Here is a 23,421-nt window from a genome sequence, read left to right on the forward strand (position 1 = left end):
TTTGAAATTGACGAAATCTAAAGCAAAGGAACTTTCTAACGCTCAACTTCATCTTTCTTAAGATTCTAGGTCAGAGAATCTCGTATTTTGCTTTATATTATAACTCGTATTAAGCATTTCGATCAGGAACATATTTGGGTTATCTTGTTTCTCACTTCACTGAAGCGCTGAAATGGATGTCATCTAATCAAAAAGCGTTCAATTTGCGAGTTTCTGTTTTTTTATTTATCAACCGATTGCTCCCAATTACCAACGCTTAAAAATCGACGATATTTTTTTCTATTAAAAATTTAGACCCAAAAAGTTACTTATCTGATATTTAATTCTAAACCATTGGCGTTTTGTGTGTGTTTTTTTTTTGTTTGCTCCGAGAGTTGTGCCCTGCGTGGTTTAAACCGACGCCCTTCCCCGGCTCGGTTGGAAATCACTCCGCAGCGGTCTTATTAGCCCTTCATCGTCGGTTTCCAAATCGAACGTGTTGCCGCGCTGCCCTGGCGATCGCAGCTCGGCCATTTCACAATCCACCAGCGGATATCGATAGCTCGCATCCATGATGTATCCGACGCTCGTCTCGACACAACTGGCACAGTTGGTTCGTGCTAGTCCCGAAATCGACACTCCCTCGTAACATCTTCGATCGGAGTCGCTCGAGTTGCCCGTAATGATGTCTCCGTCCAGCTTGACAGCAATTTGCATGGCCTGCATCAGAAGCCAAAGAATTCGTTCTTATTCTTATTTAGAGAGGTCAAAACGAAACTCACCTGAATGGCCTGCGCTTCGTCCCGTTTTTCATCCTCGGTATTCATCGTTACGAACCGCAGCACCAGAAGATTCAGCGACGCAGCGACAACCGCCAACCCGAAGAGTATGAATATCAGTGCGAACGCGACATATTCGGGCTTTTGGTTCAGAGCGTTATCCTTCTGTAGGGCCACCATATCACCGAAACCTATGGTGGTCAACGTGATAAAACAGTAATATACGGAGTCAAAATAGGACCAGTTTTCGAATTTACTAAACGCCGCTGCTCCGCCCGCAATGGTCAGGGAACTCAGCGTGGTTACGACCAGTATTAGGTCCACCTCCGAGGCTATTGCTTTCTTGCAGTTGAAGGACGTTTTAACCGCGTGAACAATGACGCTACAAAAAAAGATCGATTCTTATGTTTACAGTGCATAATGAATTTCTACGTAAGAAAAATAAATAAAGATGTCTTTTATACTGATTAGCGAATGACGACATCGCAGCATTGAACTTCGGAAAACATGTTATTAACACGAACTTGGTTGGGTGCTTGTCGTGTTATTTGTACACACCCATGAGATGTACTGTTGATGAGATGTTTACTCGATATATTTGTTTTTTTAACGTGGGACTATATTTAACAAAAATATATGGGGGGAATAGATCGAAAAGAAGTTTATATCAATTGATAGGAAATATTTCTACGCGTCCGTCACAACGTATAAAATGTTATTTTTCATGAGATAAACAATTGAATGATTGTGAAATGTCAGGCATTATCTAAACTACCTAACTGACACGTTTTGATTGGCCCGATTTGTGCTTCTCAAACTATTCCATCCAAAAGGAACAACCAGAGCAACAACAAAATACGGTTTCCCCAACACAGACTTCAAAACCAAGAGCCCCCGGGGAAATCGGCATTGACCATTTCAAATTATGAAGTATCGATCAACATACCAGAATACATAATCTACTGGTCTTACTACTGCCATTGATCTGACTATCGCTTCTTGTCAACTTGTTTCGAAGCTATTATGGAATGTCTATGATGACAACTGTAATAGTGATTACTTCCCCATTATTATTTCCCTTTGGCAAGTCTTCTTCGAAAGTCCCCACCTGACCAAAGTGGAAATTCGAACATGCACATTGGACTAGTTATAAGTTGGATACTGTAAATCGCCTCTTAGCAAGACATGATTGGTCTGCAAAAACTCAGACAATCCTTACTTTATTACACACACCAAGAACCAGTGAAAATCCTGGAAAGAATTGCGACTCTTGTGGACCCCCCAGGGTTGAAACTAATATTAAATGCAAAAGAAAGGCTTTACGTAAATTGAGGACACCAACTCAAACATTCCGTTCAGGACAATTCTGTTGAAGGAATTCCAGACGCCTCATAACAAAGCTAGATCTGCAATATTCAAAGCCAAACAGGACAATTAGGCTAAATTCGGAGAGAAAATCAATCCTCAAATGTCATCAAAAGAGTTGTGGAGTAAAATTGGGAGGCTAAGAGGTAAATTGAAACTTTATAATTAGGTATGGTCCAGCGGGAACTATCTTAATTGCTGGAAAGAAGGTTTAATAGTTTCACTCCTGAAACCAGGCAAAAACTAACATGGTCCGAATAGTCTCCGACCTACGACTCTCTCGAGTTGTATCGGAAAAGTTTTAGCAAGGATAGTGAATCGACGCTTAAAGACCTTCTTATAGTCTGATAAGGGGCTGTCCACATACCACGTGGACAGAAAAAGCACGGTTTTAGACTCCCCCCTCCCCCTCCGTGGACAAGCGTGGACATTTTCATACCCCTACCCCCCTTTGTCCACGTGGACATTTTTCCTTTTATAATCAAAATAATTAAGGAAAGAACTGATTTGCACCTAAATTCCATTTTTTTCCTGTCTGGAAGGTCGGAAAATAATTAATTTTCTTGGATTTTTTTCGAATGTTACGAATAAAGTGAAGAGCTCGGGTATTTTAGTTATTGTTTAAGGTATATGTGTAGATGTATTTTTCATTTTTTAAGTGCACGAATAATGATTATTACGCTGTTGACAGCTGGATGCGTAGATGCTGTCTGAAAATTGGTACCTTGCTGGTGGTATCGGTTCCGAAGCAACGGGGTGTCGTAGAACAAATTTCATTGAATATTTTGAAACATTAGGACAATACCTAAAGCGTTACATAGGGGTTTTTAAAAATTCGAAAAATTGCCGAAATGGCGGCCATTTTTGTTAAAAATGAGTTATTTTTTTAAAAAAATCGCTGAAGCACATAAAAAATCGAAAAAATGAGATCAAAAAATCAAAAAACGGCTATGTAACGCTTTATATAATCCATTTTTAAAGGCTGACACCACCAGTTGAAAAAACACGGTATCGAGAAAAACGCGTTTCAAAATTCGTACAGGTGAGGTCATACATTTAGCTGTAACTTTCCAACGAAATCAAATATCTAAAAGGGGCATAAGCTTCCCAAAAATGCAAAAACAAACAAAAATTCGATTTTTTTGATTTTCCAGACCGGGGTCCCCCCTTAGGTTGTTTTTATTTCAAATTTCACTAGTTGTACCCTGTACCAGTTATGGCCCATTTTTTTGTATGGTAGAGAAATGGGTAGAATAACAAAGCACATGCTTCATATGAGGTTAATTTGGAAATACTTGTGATTATATGATATTTTTTGTTTTTCCATTATAAGCGAATATATGAAGGCTATCTGGTTTTGCTAACACGGAAACACGCAATTTACAGTTGACCAGATGAGGAACAATTCGCATCTGAATTGCCAATCGCCAATCGAATAAAAATAAATGGATAAATGGAAACGATTTTCTAAACACTTGCAAAAAAAATACGTTGATATCACATAGACGCCAGTAATAATCCAATCAACTTGATTAATTTGCTTCCATTTGATTCACATGTAATTCCAGTAGAACATTTTACTACAGAGATGCATTGTTTTGCATTGTTTTATGGCAGAGTTACAGTGTTACTCAAAATTTTAGATGAAAAAAATCTTTGCCCACTCCGGAATATGATTGATCACTGCTAATCTATGGATTTCCGATTCACCTTTACTCGGTAGCGCAATTCAAAATCTTTTCCGCCATAGTTCGGAGAATTTTCAGAGGGTATTAATAGCGTATTAAGATATTTTATTATTTTTCAAATCCTTATAGACCATTCTGCATTGAGTGTCTAGATGGCTTCCAAAGTGCTCGCGTGGAAGCATTACATCAGAAAACTCACGATTCATTGATTCCCAACTATGAAATCGAGCTCAAATCTCAACTATGAAAGTTGAACATTTCTTGAGACCAGTTTTTGCATGAAATTGATCCCAATTCAAAAGTACGCTACATAGAACAATCAATTCTCACTCCCGACATTCTTCCAAAAATGGAAGTAAAAGTGACGAACCAGCCAAATGAGTTGAAAGTCACTATAATACAGATAAAAAAAAAATTAATTGAATTCATTTGAAAGATGAGAAAATTTTCCATAATATTCTGTTGTAGAACATTTTAAATAGTGATAGATAACAATAGGAATAACATTGTGGTGTCGAGGAAGGAATTGTAGAAGGATTGGAGAGCTTTAATTTTGTTGATAGAAACAATCGAGTTTATCATCAAAAAATAATAAAACCCTTAAAAAACGAAAAATTTTAAGTATTTTTCGACTTCTAAAAGGCACTTCAATCAATCAATTCAAATGTTTCACAACTGCAATATATGCAAAATTTTCTGAAAAAAATAGAATACTGGGTCAATTGATTCAAGTTTGACGACTAGTGGTGCATGGATCGTTTCAAGCAAATGAAATATTAATTCCTAGAAATTGACGGGATTCCAATACAGGTAGGACTCGATTATATACGGACTCGATTATATGTGATTCGATTATATACAATTATGGACCTGATTATATACAGTTTGGAAAAAAATATTTTTTTTTATATTTCAAATATGACTTATTTCAAGAAGAAATGTAACCTTTCAACGTTAAAATGCAATTTAAGTGGCTATTACATGTGGGGTAAACAGTGGGGTAAAAATCGTGATTTTTGAAGATTTTGCTTGAATTTTTACCAAGAATAGTTTATATCGATATTGCAGTCTAATTAAGAAAGATAGAAGTTGGGTGTCAAAGAAAAAATTGTAGGGTGGTAGAAGAGCTTCAATTTAATCGATAGAAACAATCTAGTTCAATATAAATTTTTACGATGAAATTAATAATAAAATATTAAAAATTATAAAAATTACTTTTAAGTTTTTCACTTACCTTAAAAGGAGATGAATCAAAAACCAAATTGAATAAAAATATTCAAAAAACGAAAAATACATGCGTAAAAAAACGAATAAAAAAAAAATTTTTTGACTCGATTATATACAGGATTCGATTATATACGAAAAGAAATCAAAAACTGTATATAATCGAGTCCGCGCTGTACTTTGAAAAATTCTAACTTTTCGAGAAAAAATGATTTTACACGAAATTCTGCATGACAAACTATACAGACATTATTATCCTAAGACTAATTGTTCTCGAGAGCTCTATACATGCTCTATAGAAAATTGTATTTGATAAAAAAAACCATATGTGTAATATCATGGAAACTTAACCATTATGGAATCGTTTATTTTTGTAGGTTTGAGCTAGGAACGTCTATGTATAGCCCGCAACTATAATAGTTATAGGATCATACAAAATATCTCGGTCGCTCACAGTTTACGCGAGTTATCTTAGAATATGGATTTCAGTGAAGGATGATATTACAATGATATTACAGAAGTACAATGATATATGAAGCACTCTCAGGCAGCTCAATTCGTTTCTTCATAAATACGGAATACTTAAGTTAGGCGGAAAGTTATGATTATATTGGAAAAAATATTCATGTTTCGTGTCCACGTGGACATAGCCTATACCCTCTGCCCCCTCTCCGTGGACAAGCGTGGACATTTTCATACCCCCTACCCCCCCTAAAATTGTCCACGTGGTATGTGGACAGCCCCTAAGCTGCTCAATCCAAGAGAGTTCGCTTTACGTTTGGGAAAATACACAGAAGATAACCTCGAAGAATTAGAGGTTACTATACATGACGTTATCGAGAAAGATCACCACGCAAATGTGGCATCACTTGATCTAAATAAGGCATTTGATCGAGCATGGAGGTACCCTGTATTTGTAACCGGTAGTTCCAAAATAGAGCGTGTGACTCTGTCACACTTTTTTATAGGACACTTGAAGGACGACCAAAATCTAACTCTCCGCACGATGTTCAGTTTCCCGCACCTTCTAGTCTCTCACTTCATCACTCACTCTCGGCGTATGACAGTTGCCGTTCACCCGAGAAGGTCTTCCATGGATCGGGTAGGGATGAAGGCACTCGCGAGCAGGATCCAAAACATAAATACCGAAAAGCTCGGGTTTTCTAGATTAATAAGGTTGATTGTCGACCTCTTGCTCGGCGTGTTAGCAGGAGTCAACGGAGTTCTATCCTGACTACACTAGAGAGCAGTTAGTGCGCGCCGTGATTAAATTGGGTAAGTGGCCGAAATGGCCAAGAGAAGTAAAAAGTGATTTTTACTAACGTCATGCCTGGTTTCTTCCGTAGGTTGACGGTGAGGAAAAGAACCACTTTTGGACGAATGAAAACTGTGTGTTAGTAGGTTTGATATTCGCTTTAAAACTATCCCAAAGTGTGCAACGTACAGTCACACTTTATGTGAGAAAAAGGTAAATCTTTGAATATATTCATATACATATGTAGGATTGTGAAAAAGCGGGAAGATGCGGTCCGTTGCGGTTTCGAGACACCACAATGTGGCGATTGTGACTAATCATGGCGGTTAGGTCCAACAAAGGGCCTTTTTCTTTGTATTACATACAGTTATTCGCCAGGATCAAAGACGCCATTGTGTTCCTCGGCGCGATCAGGATTGAATAACCAACAATAGAACTGGTGTTGTAGAAAGTCTCCGTGGCTAAGCAATCTGGAAATATACTATACCACATCCATCCAAGGGAAACAGTCGCACCTCCACTCTCAGCAGTCGAGAGAGGTGCGTGTTGTCTGTCGGTGCTCTGCAGATTGAGGAGAGGTTTATTGCACGGTTGGAAGGAAACTGCATGAACCAGAAACAGAATTGAAATCATCGTACCACTCGCACCGCAGATATCACGTCATCGCCACCCACCCTGATCCGTCGCCGTGAGCCACATAAACCTTATAAACTTCATAAAACCGCAAGTAGAAGCATGTGACGTCACATTTAGATTTAAAATAAGTATACAGAAGAACCCTATATAGGATAGTTAATTTATTCCAAAAGATTATTATATTGTTGTTTGTTGTTCCAAGTAAAGATGTTAATAATGAGAATAGTTTGAAATTGTTCTTGGTGTTGAAAAATCACTACATTTCACTATTTGTTGCGTTTTTCGGACACGAAAGGTGTCTTCATGCCTCCCTCACTGTGCGGTTCGGCATAGAACAGTTGACCCTGTGGCCTTTGAGCATTAGAAACCTTAATCCGCTCGCAGTTTCAACCTCCTTGTTCGGTTCAAGTTTGTTGCCAGATCCTATGTGAATTACATCTGACAGAATAATATGGATAAGTGTGAGTGATGTACCTTTGTTCTTATTTACGACCCTGTAGATCCTAGTTTCCACTGAGCAGTAGGCGAAGGGTTATATATTGACGAATCCCTTGGACAGGGAGATTCGTGGAAGCCTAGGTTTCGATGTTAAAAGTTTCCTAGAAAATATAACTTTCAGAACGATAGTAAACAACACAAAATCTTCATTAAAAGTCTAAGAAAGTGGAATCCCTCAAGGCTCGGTTATATCACCAACCCTCTTCATGATTATTATGCAATCTCTTTTTTCAAAAATCCTGATAACGTAAAAATCCTTGTTATGTAGTCCCAAACTTCACTTCAAGATTTCCTACCCCAAAATTCTGGAATCCAAATCCCCTCAATCAAAACTCTCAAAAAACTTGAAGTAACTCTTGACAACAAACATAGAAATCGCACTAAAAATGCAGATTTTAAAAGCATGTATTTTCGATTCGAACGAAACTTTGTATTTCTTTTGGGTTGGAAGAAATATGAGTTTTCCACAGCATTTGGGATTTTTTTGACTCAAGTGTAACTTTTGAAAACGGTGGTGTTATTCAAGACTGCATTGGAAGATGCAGTAAGCCTGCATATCTTCTGCTCACTGAATTTCTACGCATACCGTTTGATGACGATTAGACAAAATGCTGATAACCATTTGCTGTGATAACGTCGATTGATTCAATAATATGCGTTCAAAGTGCATGTAAAAATCGAAACTGAGTGCCGAAGTTCATCAAATCAAGCAAACTCGCGACTCGAGAAGTATATACACTCGAAAGATGCACTAACTTCAGAGGGAAATGTAGAATACAATGATCGTTTGACAATTCTTTCGTTCACATATTTTGGAAGTCCTAGGCATCATATCAAACGTAACGGTCATTAAATTTACTTGTAACGAACATCGTTACATAATTTATCCCAATGCATGGATTGGTCTTACATGACTTACATGTTCAAACTCTTTACTTATAAAGCAAATATATTGAAATCAATTGAATTCGGAAATTGTTTCATTCAATTAATAATTTAATCAATACAATCAAATGATTACTAAGCCAACGGTAGTCCCACGTCAGCCTTGCGGTTATCTCATAGATAAAACCCACCAATTTTTTTAATAGCGAATCATAACAAACCGACTGTGTGAGTTCAAGAATTTCTAATATAATTACCTGCTCAACCGATTGACCCGTTCTCCGATGCTCTGGAACATAACCAGTCCCAGTGGTATCCCGATGGCAGCGTAGCACATGGTGAAGATCTTCCCGCTAACTGTCGACGGCGTGGAATGACCGTAGCCAATCGTTGTCAGCACCGTCGTGGCGTAGTAGAATGCACCCGAGAATTTCCACTGCTGGCCCGCCTTGTGAGGTTCTGATTTCATGATGACTGTTTCGATCACCTTGAAATCTTCCGCCGATATGTTGTATCTTGTGATGAGCACATTCTCTACCGCTAGAATTGTAGACAGCGAGTTAGTAAATAATTGAGACCAAGGTGATAAACAACATTGTAGAATCAGAAAAACTTACATGCATTGGAAAAGTTGATGAACTAATAAGCGAAGAAAGGAACATAAACATGCAGAAATGTAATAATGTAAGAAATATCACAAGAAAACATTCATGTTTCGTATTCACCGCTGAGTGCCTTCCAGCGCTTCTTTTCCGTTTCCGACTCGAGGGCATCGAATACGGCCGCCCCGATTAAAAGGTAAGTGAAGGTACACACAATCAACGAAATAGTTCGCACATTTTGCTTCTTCATTGCTTCCACTAACTATAATATACCCGAATTTGACGGAGGTCAGAGAAATGGTCGGATGGAGATGATCTGCCAATAAAGAGTTAGCATAGTTACATCTTCCACATTTACATTTATGACCCAATTTCCCGAATGCTTACGTGACGTAGTTGATTCGACGATGATTCTATTCGAAGCAAACGGATGCAAGTGCTTTGCATTCAGTATCCTGTGATGAAAGGGGTATCCTTCTCTAGCTCAACATTGCTCAGAGGTATTTCCTACACGATTTCGTCAGCCTATTGGCGCAGAAAAACCAATTAGATTTGGCTCGTATCTCTTGTGTAGAGGAAAATTTTTTTATTGCGGATAGTTTATCGATCGCTTTTATTTGACAGGTGCCATCTTTTGACGTTTGTCTGGTGGTGTCAGGACATCCACAAATATTTACCCAGGATCCTTTTCCCCGCGCTATCGTTCCTCGTAATTGGCGCATGCGTCCTTTGGCCAAAAGCACGTTGTGCCGAAATCATATGTGCGCGATCGGTGATAGGCATGTGGGTTCAAACGTTAACAAAAAATAGAAAGAATTTTAGAAATTATAAGATTTTTCAAAAACCGGGATTTCATTCTACCTCTAACTGTTCAATGACCACCAATAATCACATTAACTGTAAAATCCAGAGAAGAAAATATTAAGACGACTTTTGTTGCAAGAAGGGTACAAACAGTTTACGTTTGATTCTGTTACCAAAATATCATATGCTTTATCATATTATTGATTTTCTGATTTATTTACAATGATACTGCATCCCATTAATAGATTAGGTCTTCTACGCAATGGTTTGCCAGTGATCGGGTTTATTAGCGGCAAATAGCCATGTATCCGATTTGATAACTCCCCACAAATCTGCTAACTATTTTTAATCTATTCAAAGGGGGGATGTTTTTGAGAGTTTTAAACTATGATAATCATTGATCGAGTTTCCACTTGTTGCAATTACGATCTCCACACGCATCCGGAACGCATGGCACATCCTAACAATATAGCCAGGATTCATTTCTCTCAACAGGCCTTGGTCTTCACGACGCGCCATAGTGAGTAATCCAGCGGATTAAGATCGAGATTGGATGGCGGCCACCTACCTTTCGCCCGGAACGGCAGATGTTCCTGCAACCACATCTGATAGCGGTTCGATTTGTGGCATGGAGCCCCATCTTGTTCAAATATCTCATTTGGCTTCGTGTCGTACTCCTCTTTGATCCACGGAAGAACATACTGACGTAAAATACCGATGTAGACTCCTGCGTTTATTTTGTCGCCTTCTGGAATGAATACCGGGTTATTTTTTGCCATCGTGAGCCACCAATCCAAACACTTTACCGGGAAAGAACTAATATAGCGATCGGTTCTGGAATTAGATACGGGGTCGACGGTAAACATGCTCTCGTCGGTGAACAGGATTACCGGAACTTTCCGGAATATTAGAGCCTGGTTCTGACTGTCGATGATATCTGAGAAGTGCTAGCCATCGATCAAAACGTGGTCGATGTGTGTTTCCGTTTGTTGTGGCGATCTCCAGACCATAGCCTGTTCAGGTCGATGCACAACCGTATCGTAGATCTAATCAGGAGGTCATGGACTTCCTCACAAAGTATTTCAGCAGCTTGTCAGGTACATTCTTTGCTAGGGATATAGATCAGCTCAAGACAAGGAGGAGGTACATTGTAGCAAATGATAGGAAATACGTGCCGTTGGAACACGTGTAGGATCGTAAGAATAGGGACATGAAAAGAAGCGACACCCATCGGTATACCCCGGCCATACAACGGCACTGGTATGATCGCCCAGTGGAAGGGAGCAATCTCCGGATAATACCGAGGCCCAGAACAGCGAGAATGTATGGAATCATGTTGCTCGATAGGAAAGCGACTCCGCTTTTTTGTGATTCCTTCCTGTGCCTGGTAGTATACAGCATAGCATTACAGGAAAAAAAATTCAACCAACATCGATCTCGAACATTATCTCTACCTACCGTGCCCCTTTTACGCAGACTGGCGAGACCGTGCTCCGCTTAGTTTCCACCATTCGGTGACCGCTTCGCATGCACTCTATCGTGTATAGCCCAGACGCAGGCCGAAGAGACGTTACTCCGCCTTGCGTTCCACCAAACAACGCTCAACGCTCTGTCTATTGAACAATCGCCCTAGGAACACTCCTAGATATGAGAAATATATCGAGGAAAAAATGTTGACACTCCCATCGGAATCTGGCCCTCGACGGGCACTGGTACCAAATCCGTTGAGGGAAAATTTCCCGATCGAACAAAGTGTCCCGGCTGCCGGTACAAGTCTAACTGTAGTGAACTGGAATAACTATGCGAGTTGATGTTGACGATGCCATAGTTTACACTATAAGGGAGGTATTTTAGTGTAGAAACACGTATTCGGACTTTTTTCAAGCTCTGAACAAATAGAACGAAGAATATTTTTACTATCCATTATTTCATTATTAGTTTACGGGGGAGGTCCGACAAGCACTTAGTATTAACAGTGTAACCGATGAATTTAATTAAATTGAATTTGCACTGTACTGTAAACCTATATTCTCCCCTATATACAAAAAAACGTGTAATTTCACTCTCTATCTTGACAACCGAACCGAGCTCACGTGTTTTTATTTTCTCTGCAATTTCCCATAGGTTATGGGCCCAGGCAGGCAGAAAAGTTTTGCGCGATTATAATCGTTTTTTGTTTTTCGGTCGGCTTGAGAAGTGTTTGAATATCGGTAAAAATGTCTACGAGTGGTGGTAGTACGAGCAACGAGCGGAATCAGAATGCGGAAGTAAACAATCCGCGATTTGCAGCTCCAGGAGGAAACATTTCGTTACCAGCAATAGAAAGATTGCATGGCCGGGAAAACTACAGTTCGTGGGCATTTGCAACCAAGATGCTTTTGATTCGGGAAGGAACTTGGGATACGATTACACGACAGGAGGTTGATCCGGAGGATGCGCAGTCATTGCGGGCATTAGCTACAGTTTGCCTGAGCATTGAACCGGTAAACTACAGTTTAGTCCAGAGCGCTAGGACAGCAAAACAAGCCTGGACAAACCTGAAAAATGCATTCCAGGATGATGGGATGACCCGGCGGATCGGACTGCTGCGTAAGTTGACACGTATACGCTTATCTGATTGTTCGTCGGTAGAGGAATATGTCAGCGAGCTGATGTCGACCAGCCACAAGTTGTCAGAAGTTGGTTTTGTGGTCGACGATACTTGGTTGGCAAGTTTGTTGCTGATGGGATTGCCCGAGATGTACGAACCGATGATAATGGGTCTCGAGGCGTCCGGAACACGTATCACAGCAGATGCTGTAAAGGCGAAAATTCTCCAGGACGTGAAAATGAGCACGGTTCCAAAAGCAGGTAGCAATGCGGAAGCCTTCTACAGCCAGCAACAGAAAGGGAAGAAGAAAAGTGACAAATCCACTGTAAAGTGTTTCAAGTGCAAACGTTTGGGGCACTATGCTTCGGAATGTCGGCAGAAACATCCAACGGAAAAACAGGATAAATCTGACAAGCGGCACGCAGCGATGAGCATGTTCCAGAAATCACACGGCATTGAGATGGACTGGATTTTCGACTCAGGGGCGACTTCGCACATGTGCAGCAGCAGGGCGCTTCTTGAAAACGCTGAGGAAGTATCGCAGCAAGTGAATGTAGCGAATGATGATGAAGTACCCGTCGTTGCTTGTGGCAGCGTGCAGCTTAACGCAAACATCAGAGGTGAATCATGCCAGCTAACGATGTCTAATGTATTGTGCATTCCAGACCTAGCGATAAACCTTTTATCCGTAAGCAAAATATGCAGCAAAGGTTATCGTGTATTGTTTACCAAGGACGTATGTGAGGTGCGTTCGAATAGCAACGAGGTGGTAGCTGTTGGACAAGAGACAGAAGGTCTTTATAAACTTTGTTTGACCGGTAAACAAATTTCGTGTGCAGCAAAATCCCAAGCCGATGTAATGCTGTGGCATCGTAGAATGGGTCACTTGAACGAGCAAAGCTTGAAGCAACTTCGAACAATGGTGACAGGTGTTGAGTTCAGCAATTCATCGATTCCATCCTGTGTAACATGTTTGCAAGGAAAGCATCATCGACAGCCATTTAACAAAAAGGGATCCAGAGCAAGTGAGGTTCTGGAGTTGATTCACTCCGACCTCTGCGGCCCTATGGAAGACGAGTCTCTTGGCGGTAGCAGATATTTCCTGACATTTATCGACGACGTCAGTCGAAAGCTGTTTATTTACTTCCTGAGCTCCAAAAAGGAAGTTTTCGAATGCTTCAAGGATTTTAAAGCATTTGCGGAAAACCAAACAGGTAAACGGATTAAGCGGCTCCGAACAGACAATGGAATGGAGTACGTTAATCAGGAAATGCGAAAGTTTCTGCGCTCTTCCGGCATCCACCATGAAATGACAGTTCCTTACAATCCAGAGCAGAACGGATTAGCTGAGCGCATGAATCGAACGGTCGTCGAGAAAGCGAGATGGAGGCGAATGAACTGCAAAGTTTAAAGCCTCTTAAAAACAAAGAAACGAAACGAAAGCGAGATGTCTGATGTTTGATGCTGGGTTGGATAAAAGTTTTTGGGCTGAAGCAACAGCAACGGCAGCTTTTCTAATCAATCGATCGCCAACAAAGGGTGTGACCGTAACACCAGAGGAGCAGTTCAGTGGCAAGAAACCGGATCTGTCGGGGCTACGAGTGTTTGGTGCAAAGGTTATGTGCTATGTACCGAAAGCACACAGATGTAAATGGGATGCGAAATCGGAACCCGGTATTTTTTCTTGGTTTCGCTACACAGTCGAAGGGAATGCGTGTCTACATACCAAGAACAAAAAGGGTTATAGTAGCTCGCGACATCGTCTTTTTGAGCGAGGAAGAGAAAACTTCAACCGAGAATTCGAAGGAAGGGGGAACCAATGTGGTTCAGAGAAGCAAGTATTCAACAATGCAGTTACTTGTTGAAGATGAATCAGCTCCCAACGATAGTGGTCGAACGATGACAACAGAAGCAGTGGTTCCAGAATCCGATAGTAGTGACGGTGATGAGTCCTACTTTGATAGCGCATATGACTCAGCAGACGCGCCCACACCAGAATCGACTGCGCTCCCTCCACCACAAGAAGATTTACAACATGTTGTCAGGCACAGTGAGAGGGAGCGCCGACTTCCAGGCAAGTATCATAATTTTGATATGACGTGCAGTGTTCTTCCTCAAAAATCTCCTTTTTCGCAGGAAACTTCTACGCACGTTGGCACTGAGCCGCAGTCTTTCCAAGATGCTATGCGGTCCAACGAAAAGCTATTGTGGCGGCGTGCAATGGAAGTCGAATTTGAGGCTCTGAAATTGAACGGTACATGGGAACTGACAGATTTGCCACCGGGGCGGAAGCCTCTAAAATGTAAATGGGTCTACAAAGTGAAGGCAAATTCGGATGGGTCAGTAGAGCGATTGAAAGCTCGACTTGTGATTAAAGGATTTTCGCAAGTGAAAGGCATCGACTACAACGAAACGTATTCGCCTGTAGTCAGGTATGCCAGCATCCGGTACCTAATGGCGATGGCAGCTCAAATGGATTTACGTGTGCATCAAATGGATGCTGTAACAGCCTTTTTGCAAGGAAATTTGTCCGACGAAGAAATTTTTATGGAGCAGCCGGAGGGATTCGTTAATTCAAAGACTCCACACAAAGTGTGTCGCCTGCGAAAAGCGCTGTACGGCTTGAAACAGGCAAGTCGAGTGTGGAACGTAAAGCTGGACACGCAGCTGAAGAGCATTTGTCTGAAGCGATCAAGTTACGACCCGTGCGTCTACTTCAAGTCTGATGGAAACAGTATCATCGTCATTGCAGTCTATGTCGATGACCTTTTAATATTTTCGAATGAACCGGAATGGATCGACGATGTGAAGAAACAGTTGTCAGCTAAATTCTATATGAAAGATCTTGGAGAAGCCAATCAGGTGCTTGGCATACGGATCACTCGAAACGATGGGACAGTTATGTTAGATCAAGAACGGTACATCGATGAGTTACTGCAGAGGTTCAACATGGTTGACAGTAACCCGATCTCGACACCTGCTGAGATGAATCAACGATTGACGAAAGCAATGGAACCGAAGACTGAAGAAGAGAAGACGAGGATGCAGAATGTTCCGTACCGTGAATTAGTAGGTGGACTACAGTTCTTAGCGCAGTGTACACGACCGGATATCGCGTATGCAGTCAACGCCGTAAGCAGTTTTTGCAGTAACCCTGGTGAGGCTCATTGGATGGCAGCCAAACGCATTCTACGATTTCTCAAGGGTACCAAAATGATGAAGCTGGTTTACCGGAATCGAGATGAGGCAGTTTTCGAAGGTTTCAGCGATGCTGACTGGGGTAATGACCCTGACTCAAGAAGATCGGTCACCGGATATGTTTTTCAGTATGGTGGTGGATCCGTGTCTTGGAGTTGTCGCAAGCAGCCAACGGTGGCGCTCTCTACCACAGAGGCCGAGTACATGGCTCTATCGGCTGCATCACAGGAGGCACTTTGGTGGCGTGGATTCCGTGCCGAGTTGTTTGGAGATGTACAGTCGGTTCCAATAAACTGCGATAACCGCAGTACGATTTGTCTGGCAGAAAAAGAGATTGGTTACTCACCTAGAAGTAAACACATTGATGTAAGACATCATTTCGTGCGGGAACAGCTGGATAATAAGTCAGTTAAATTGCAATTCGTCAGTTCAGATCAACAAAATGCCGATACTCTCACGAAACCAGTTGCAGCACCCAAATTTGTACAAGCACAGAAGATTTTGGGCATAGCCTAAATTCCCGGTTAAGGCGGAATATTAACAGTGTAACCGATGAATTTAATTAAATTGAATTTGCACTGTACTGTAAACCTATATTCTCCCCTATATACAAAAAAACGTGTAATTTCACTCTCTATCTTGACAACCGAACCGAGCACACGTGTTTTTATTTTCTCTGCAATTTCCCATACTTAGCCTCATCGCCCGATGGTGTCAGTATCGCAAGAGAGATTACTTATCGTGTAGTACATTCTCGTAAACAGTTACTTTCAAAATTTCAGCCGAATCATACTCGTAGTTTTGTTTTGACCGTGTGTGGAATCGGGCGTGTCCACGGATTTCAGGAAAATGAAAAAATGAAAATTCCGCCGTCGCCACAGCCAAAATTGGTCGAATTACACTACGATCTGCTACCCCATCCCCCATATTCTCTAGATTTGTCCCCGTGCGGCTTTTTTTTTGTTTCCAAACTTGAAAAGGCAAAAATTTGAGTCGAATGAGGAGATCATCGCCGCCACGGAGGCCTACTTTGCAGACCTCGAGAAAACGTATTTTTCAGATTGATTAAAGAAGTTGGAGCACCGCTGGGTCAAGTGTATCGAACTAAAAGGAGACTATGTTGAGAAATAAATCGCCACTTTTCCAAAAATTTTGCTTTTTTTGTTGGCCAAGCACTTATCGGACTGCCTCGTATAGCGTACACGATTCCAGCCCTTCTGGTATATGAAACAAAGAAACGAACATATAAAGTAGACCGATAAGGACAGTGAACGACGCCATATTTTTCTTGACATTTCTCTTCAGTAAGGTTTGCTATTTTATAATGGAAAGATATACGATCCAACGAGTCGAGATTATTAAAATTTACTACCGAAATTCAGAGTCAATAGCCTCAACTTTAAGAGCGCTACGTTCAATTTATGGTCGTCATAATCGTCCTACCAGATCAACAATTGAGCGTCTAGTGGAAAAATTTTATTCAACAGGCACAGTACAAAAAGCTCGCGTCCCAGTGAGACAAAGAAGTGCCCGTAGTGTCGAGAATATTTCTGCCGCCAATGCATCAATTGGGGAAGACCCAAACCTGTCTCTCACACGTCGTTCTCAAGCATTGGGCATCTCTGTGACGTCGTTGTGGCGAATTTTGCGAAAAGATCTTGACCTACATCCTTACAAGATCAAATTGACGCAAGTACTGAAGCCGCTTGACCACCAGCAGCATCGTATGTTCGTGAATTTGGCTGAGCAACAACTTGTAAATGATCCGGATTTTCATCGAAAAATCATCTTCGGCGATGAGGCTCTGAATGGCTTCACACGTACTCCATGACTCACCATTACATCCCGAAAAAATTACGCTTTGGTGTGGTTTATGGTCCGACGGCGTCATTGGGCCGTACTTCTTCCGTGATGATTAAGACCGGCACGTTACTGTAAATGGGAATCGCTACCGCTCAATGATAACCGAATATTTTTGGCCCGAATTGGATGATATTAACTTGGACAATATGTATTTTCAACAGGACGGCACCACAAGCCACACAGCGAATTTAACAATCGATTTATTCAAAACCAAGTTTGGTAAGCATGTTATCTCGCGAAATGGTGAATTGACACCGTTTGATTATTTCCTTTGGGGCTACGTCAAGTCTATGGTCTATGCCAACAAGCCAGCGTCGATTGATGAACTTCGTACGAATATCGAACGTGAAATTGCAGCAGTATCGGCCGATTTATGCTTGAAAATCGTCAAAAATTGGGTTCAGTGTCTGGACTTCTGCAAGCGTGCCCGTGGTGACCATGCAAAAGAAATCGAGTTCCATACATAATGGCATCAAATGTACTTTTACATGAATAAAGAATTTCATTGATATCCAAAACCGTTTTTGTTTTATTTAAAAAAAAAGCTTTTGTAGCGCTCTTATTGAAAACCCCTTTAAGTAGATTGCTTCGAAAACTGCATGGTGAGGTATGCACCTCTATTCCGGTTCCCGATCGGGTTCGAAATTAGCAAAACGATGCATTTTGTAACCCGTTCGACTTCGATTAGGCACATCTATCAATCCGTTCGACTTCGAATTATTTCGAAATTTGTTTTTCATCATTGCAAGGATGCCAAATTTGCAGATTTGTTCGCAATTTTATTGGTATATAAGTCTATCATGTTGCAGATTCCAGGGATGTGGTATATCTTTTCTTTAAGGCTTGGTTCAGTTCCCTGCGCTAACAACCTCTTTTTTAAACATCACTTTGCTATTCTCACGGTAACAAAGGTAACTGGCAGATATTTATACACATCAATATTTCATATTTTTGACAAAGATTTTATGAAAAAATCATCTAGCATCTCTTGAGGAGGATGACATTTTCTAAATTTCTAAAGGGCACTGTTTATATTTGGTGCGCTCTGTCTCATCTGTGTATAAAAGTTCAATTTAATAGCAATTTCCATGCTCAGGAATATTTTATTTGTATATTTGTATACACTTTTTATGTTGACCGACCGCTTGAGCTGCCCAAACTGGACTACCAAAAACGCAAGCTACGCATCTGATTAATATTTGCTCCCAGGGCGACTTTCGGCATCTCTTGTTCTACGGTCCTTCCGGGGCCTGGTAAGAAAACTTGCATCATGTGTCTGTTGCGGGAACTTTACGGACCACATCGAGATGAATCCATCGGATGCCGGGATATATGACATGGTGGACGTGATGGATTTGACGGGTTATTCCCGCGGTCCATCTGAGAAGAATATTCTTAAAATTTTTAATGTAAGATTGTCATTTGTTTGTTTCGTTAATGTAACAGCACTATTTGCATTTCAGCACATTGGGAAGAATAGAATTACCGCTAAGTCTGACCAATTTGCGACGCGCTATCCTCATGCTGGAAGCTTGCAAGGTACAACAGTATCCCTTCACGGTGAACCAAGAGGTGCCGGAAGTCGCATGAATATTTGTGATTACTCCGAGAAACCGCCAATTAGATTGTCCTCGAGCAAAGTCCACAGAAGCTGGAAGCAGTGAGCTCAATGGAAATGGATTATTTTTGAGCGATTTATTGAGATTGTAATTTTCTTTCGTTTTATTAAAAAATTATAAATTTTTTGAGTTCATCTCACGTTTACTAACTACACTTTGAAGATTTAGGTTATACTTAAGAAACCACGCCTTGTCGGTTCCCATTCGCTATGAAACCGCTACAAGGCGAAAATTGCAGCCATACGTTTCCAAGGTTTGCCTTCATCATCGGAAAATTTCGGAAAACTGTGCCACTCTTCAGGTGTATCAACCTGACCGCATTTGGAAAGTTGGGGAATGCCAGGGCAACAATTCGAATGTAGCGTTGATCCAATTGACGTCGTGTAATTGGAAATTTTTTTTTCGGGTGAGGGATATTTTTCCTTCACAACTTTGTCCACCTTGTAGATGTAAACCACATCCTGCCGGTTTCCTGAAAATATGTTCACAAAACGAGGCTTCTCTAAATGATAGACCATCACATCCGTATCGTTGCTGTGTGGTATTTAGAGTCTGATGAGTAACCTCCTGTGGCCGCTTACCGCTCTAAAAATCAATGAGAAAATTTGTAAATCGAAATCTATATTATTTTACATGGTTTTACTTTTAATTCAAATGTAGACGAATGCGCAATAAATAATTTCCTGCAGAAAATATAACTTTTAAAACAACGTGCCGTTTTTGTTTTTGTTTTGGTTTCACAGTTGTCTGACTGCTGCGATGAAAGTTCGAATTCGAAATTCACCGCCCTTTAGGATTTGAGGCGAACGGGTAGAAAGCAAAATATTCGAACTCGATCGGATTGATCCATTCGCCGATCGGATTGAAATCCAATCGCCGAACGTGTAACGGAATAGAGGTGATGAACTCGAGTTTGTATCAGTGCACATAATCTAGTAAAATGGTTGAAAACAAGACGGGTCTATGGTACTAGGTGAGGCCGTTTCGTCACTAAGTTGGTTAGGGGAGCGGTATATGAAAACAGCACGGAAGAAAGTAGAAGGGGAATTATTTGCTTGTAGCGTGAAAGAGACAGACTGATCACGAGCGAGCTTCGGCAATAGCGTATTGTGTTTTGTTTACAAACAAAACACAGCAGACTTCCAAGATGGCTGAAAAGTGGTTTTAGCAAGTTGGCCCACCTTAGTATATACTTCTAGGCGCATTGGGTTGAAAACACTCCTAAAAATTTATCGTGTTGTAGAAACAAAGGAAGAAAATGTCCAATTAGAGGATCAGATGTCTAATTAGGGGCTGTCCACATACCACGTGGACAGAAAAAGCACGGTTTTAGACTCCCCTTCCCCCTCCATGGAAAAGCATGGACATTTTCATACCCCTACCCCCTTTGTCCACGTGGATATTTTTCCTATTTAAATTAAAATAATTAAGGAAATAACTGATTTGCGCCTTCCATTTTTAATTCCACTCAAGTTGTTTTTATTTCAAATTTTAATTGCTCTACCCTGTACGTGCAATGTTGTGGCCCATTGTTCTTGTATGGTAGAGAAATGAGTGGCATAACAAAGCACATACTTCTTGTGAGTTTAATTTTGATACAATATTTTACAATACAATCTAAACACTTGCAAAAAAAATGTGTTGATATCACATAAACGCCAGTAATAATCCAGTCAACTTGATTATTTCGCTTTGATTTGATTCATATGGAATTCCAGTAGAACCTTTTACTACCGAGATATTCTCGATCGAATGAAAAATAATCCTTTCATTTTGGATTATGAATATTTAATGACATAACGATCGCACAGCAAATCGAAGGGCAATTGTGGAAACTTGAAAATGTTCTATACAAGATTCAGTTATTGCTTTGACAAATGCATTGTTTTATTTGTCAATTGCATTGTAACAGTGTTACAGTGTTACTCAAAATTTTAGATGAAACAAATCTTTGCCCACTCCGAAATATGATCGATCACAGTAAATGCCGATTCATTTTCACTCTGGATTTCCGATTCAACTTTAGTCGGTAGCGCAAGTCAAAACCTTTTTCGCCATAGTTCAGAGAATTTTTAGACGGTATTGAAGGCGTTTTAAAATATTTTATTATTTTTGTAATCCTTATGGGCCATTCTGCATTGAGTGTCTAGATGACTTTCAAAGGGCTTGCGGGGAAAAATGACATCAGACAACTTACGATACATTGATTCCCAGCTGTGAAAGTTGAATTTTTCTTGAGACTCATTTTTTGCTGACCCCAATTCAAAATTACGCTACTTAGAAGAATTTAATTGCATTCATTTGAAAGATGAGTAAATTTTCTATTGTGGAACATTTTAAATAGTGAAAGATAACAATAGGAATAACATTGTGGTGTCGAGGAAGGAATTGTAGAAGGGTTGGAGAGCTTTAATTTTGGTGATAGAAACAATCAACTTTATTTTTATAATATTTATAAAAAATAATAAAAACCCTTGAAAAACGACAAATTTTAAGTATTTTTTAACTTCTAACAGATACTTCAATCCATCAATTTAAATGTTTTACAACTGCATTATATGCGAAATTTTGTGAAAAAAAAAGAATACTGGATCAACTGATTCAAGTGTGACGACTAGTGGTGCATGGATCATTTCACGCAAATGTAAATATTAATTCCTAGAAATTTACGGAATTCCAAGTCTTTGAAAAATTCTACCTTTTCGAGAAAGTAATGCGAGAAAATAATTATAAATTTATAAATTCTGCATGAAAAATTATACAGACATTATTATCCTAAGACTAGCTGTTCTCGATAGAAAAAAATCTATAGAAAATTATATATATTAGGCTGTCAAAAAAGTCCTGCGGTATTTCCGCGAGGTGTCGTTGTAAGCACGTAGTTCTAGTTGTATTCATTGTATCGAGTCATACCATAGCTTGTTGGAAAGGTATTTTTGCGCGCTATAATATAGTCCTTGGCAGTGTTTTATTTGGTTAAGTCGTTGGTGAGTTATAGTGTCGCAAATATGGAGCAAAATAAAGAGAAAATCCGACATATGTTACAGTACTACTATGACAAAGGCAAAAATGCATCTCAAGCTGCCAATAAAATTTGTGCAGTTTATGGACCCGATACAGTTTCCATTTCCACCGCACAACGATGGTTTCAACGTTTTCGTTCTGGTGTAGAGGTCGTCGGAAGATGCGCCACGCTCCGGAAGGCCTGTCGTCGAAAATTGCGACAAAATCGCTGAATTAGCCGAGAAAGACCGGCATAGTAGCAGCCGTAGCATCGGCCAAGAGCTGGGGATAAGTCATCAACCAGACCGGCCAGGAAGGTTCTGCTGTGTGTTTGGTGGGATTGTCAAGGAATAATCTATTATGAGCTGCTTCACTATGGCCAAACGCTCAATTCGGACCTGTACTGCCAACAACTGGACCGCTTGAAGGTAGCACTCATGAAGAAGAGGCCATCTTTGATAAACAGAGGCCGCATTGTCTTCCATCAGGACAACGCCAGGCCACACACTTCTTTGGTGACGCGCCAGAAGCTCCGGGAGCTCGGATGGGAGGTTCTTTTGCATCCGCCGTATAGTCCGGACCTTGCACCAAGTGACTACCACCTGTTTTTGTCCATGGCGAACGAGCTAGGTAGTCAGAAGTTAGCCACAAAAGAGGCCTGTGAAAATTGGCTATCCGAGTTTTTTGCCAATAAGGAAGCGAGCTTCTATAATAGGGGTATTATGAAGTTGGCATCTCGTTGGGAACAAGTCATCGAACAAAACGGCGCATATTTGACTTAAAACAGATGATTGTAAATAATTTTATAAACAAATGAAAATTCAAAAAAAATACCGCAGGACTTTTTTGACAGCCTAATATATGTGTAATATCATGAAAACTTGACTATTATTTTTTATAGGTTTGAGCTATGAACTTCTATGCTTAGACCGCAACTATGAAATTACAGGATCATACAAAATAGCTCTGTCGCTTACAGTTTACATGAGTTATTTCAGAATACAGATTTCAGTGAAGAAGTTCAATGATATTAGTAAAAATATATGAAGCACTCTCAGGCAGCTCAATCCGTTTATTGATAAATACGGAATACTCACTATAAGCGGAAAGTTTCAAAATTCTTGGATATGGATCAGTTTTTATTTAATTTAGAATGTATCGGTGATTATATTAAAAAAAAATATTTGTTTTTCGCGTCCACGTGGACATAGTTTATACAACCTTCCCCCTCTCCGTGGACAAGCGTGGACATTTTCATACCCCCTACGCCCCCTAAAATTGTCCACGTGGTATGTGGACAGCCCTTTATTGGTGTCACATAATAAGTTGCAAATCACTGTATTTTGAAATGTTTTCGAAATGTCAACCAAGCTTAATGTTTTCAGTTGGACATGTCTTCTTTTCTGGCAACCCTAGTGGCAGCAGCTGCTAAC

General features: G+C 40.3%; 1 protein-coding gene across 4 annotated transcripts; it reads right to left on the minus strand.

Moving 5' to 3' along the window:
* Positions 1-204: 204 nt before the first annotated feature.
* Positions 205-9,550, minus strand: LOC129767745 (two pore potassium channel protein sup-9). Of its 4 annotated transcripts, XM_055768910.1 has the most exons (6): positions 9,299-9,550; positions 9,035-9,227; positions 8,567-8,849; positions 1,016-1,140; positions 762-949; positions 206-699 (listed from the first exon to the last, which is right to left on the minus strand). In XM_055768910.1, exons 2-6 carry the CDS (start codon positions 9,159-9,161, stop codon positions 391-393), a joined length of 1,032 nt encoding a protein of 343 aa, XP_055624885.1. In that variant the 5' UTR covers positions 9,162-9,227; positions 9,299-9,550; the 3' UTR covers positions 206-390. The 4 variants fall into 4 exon arrangements, with proteins under 4 accessions (XP_055624884.1, XP_055624885.1, XP_055624883.1 ...); XM_055768909.1 differs by lacking the exon at positions 9,299-9,550 and adding an exon at positions 8,927-8,948 and having other exon boundaries at positions 205-699; positions 762-1,140; positions 9,035-9,221; XM_055768908.1 differs by having other exon boundaries at positions 208-699; positions 762-1,140; positions 9,299-9,549.
* Between the last annotated feature and the right edge of the window lie 13,871 nt (positions 9,551-23,421).

This window comes from Toxorhynchites rutilus, chromosome 2 (genome assembly GCF_029784135.1).
Source record: "Toxorhynchites rutilus septentrionalis strain SRP chromosome 2, ASM2978413v1, whole genome shotgun sequence".
NCBI lineage: Eukaryota > Metazoa > Arthropoda > Insecta > Diptera > Culicidae > Toxorhynchites > Toxorhynchites rutilus.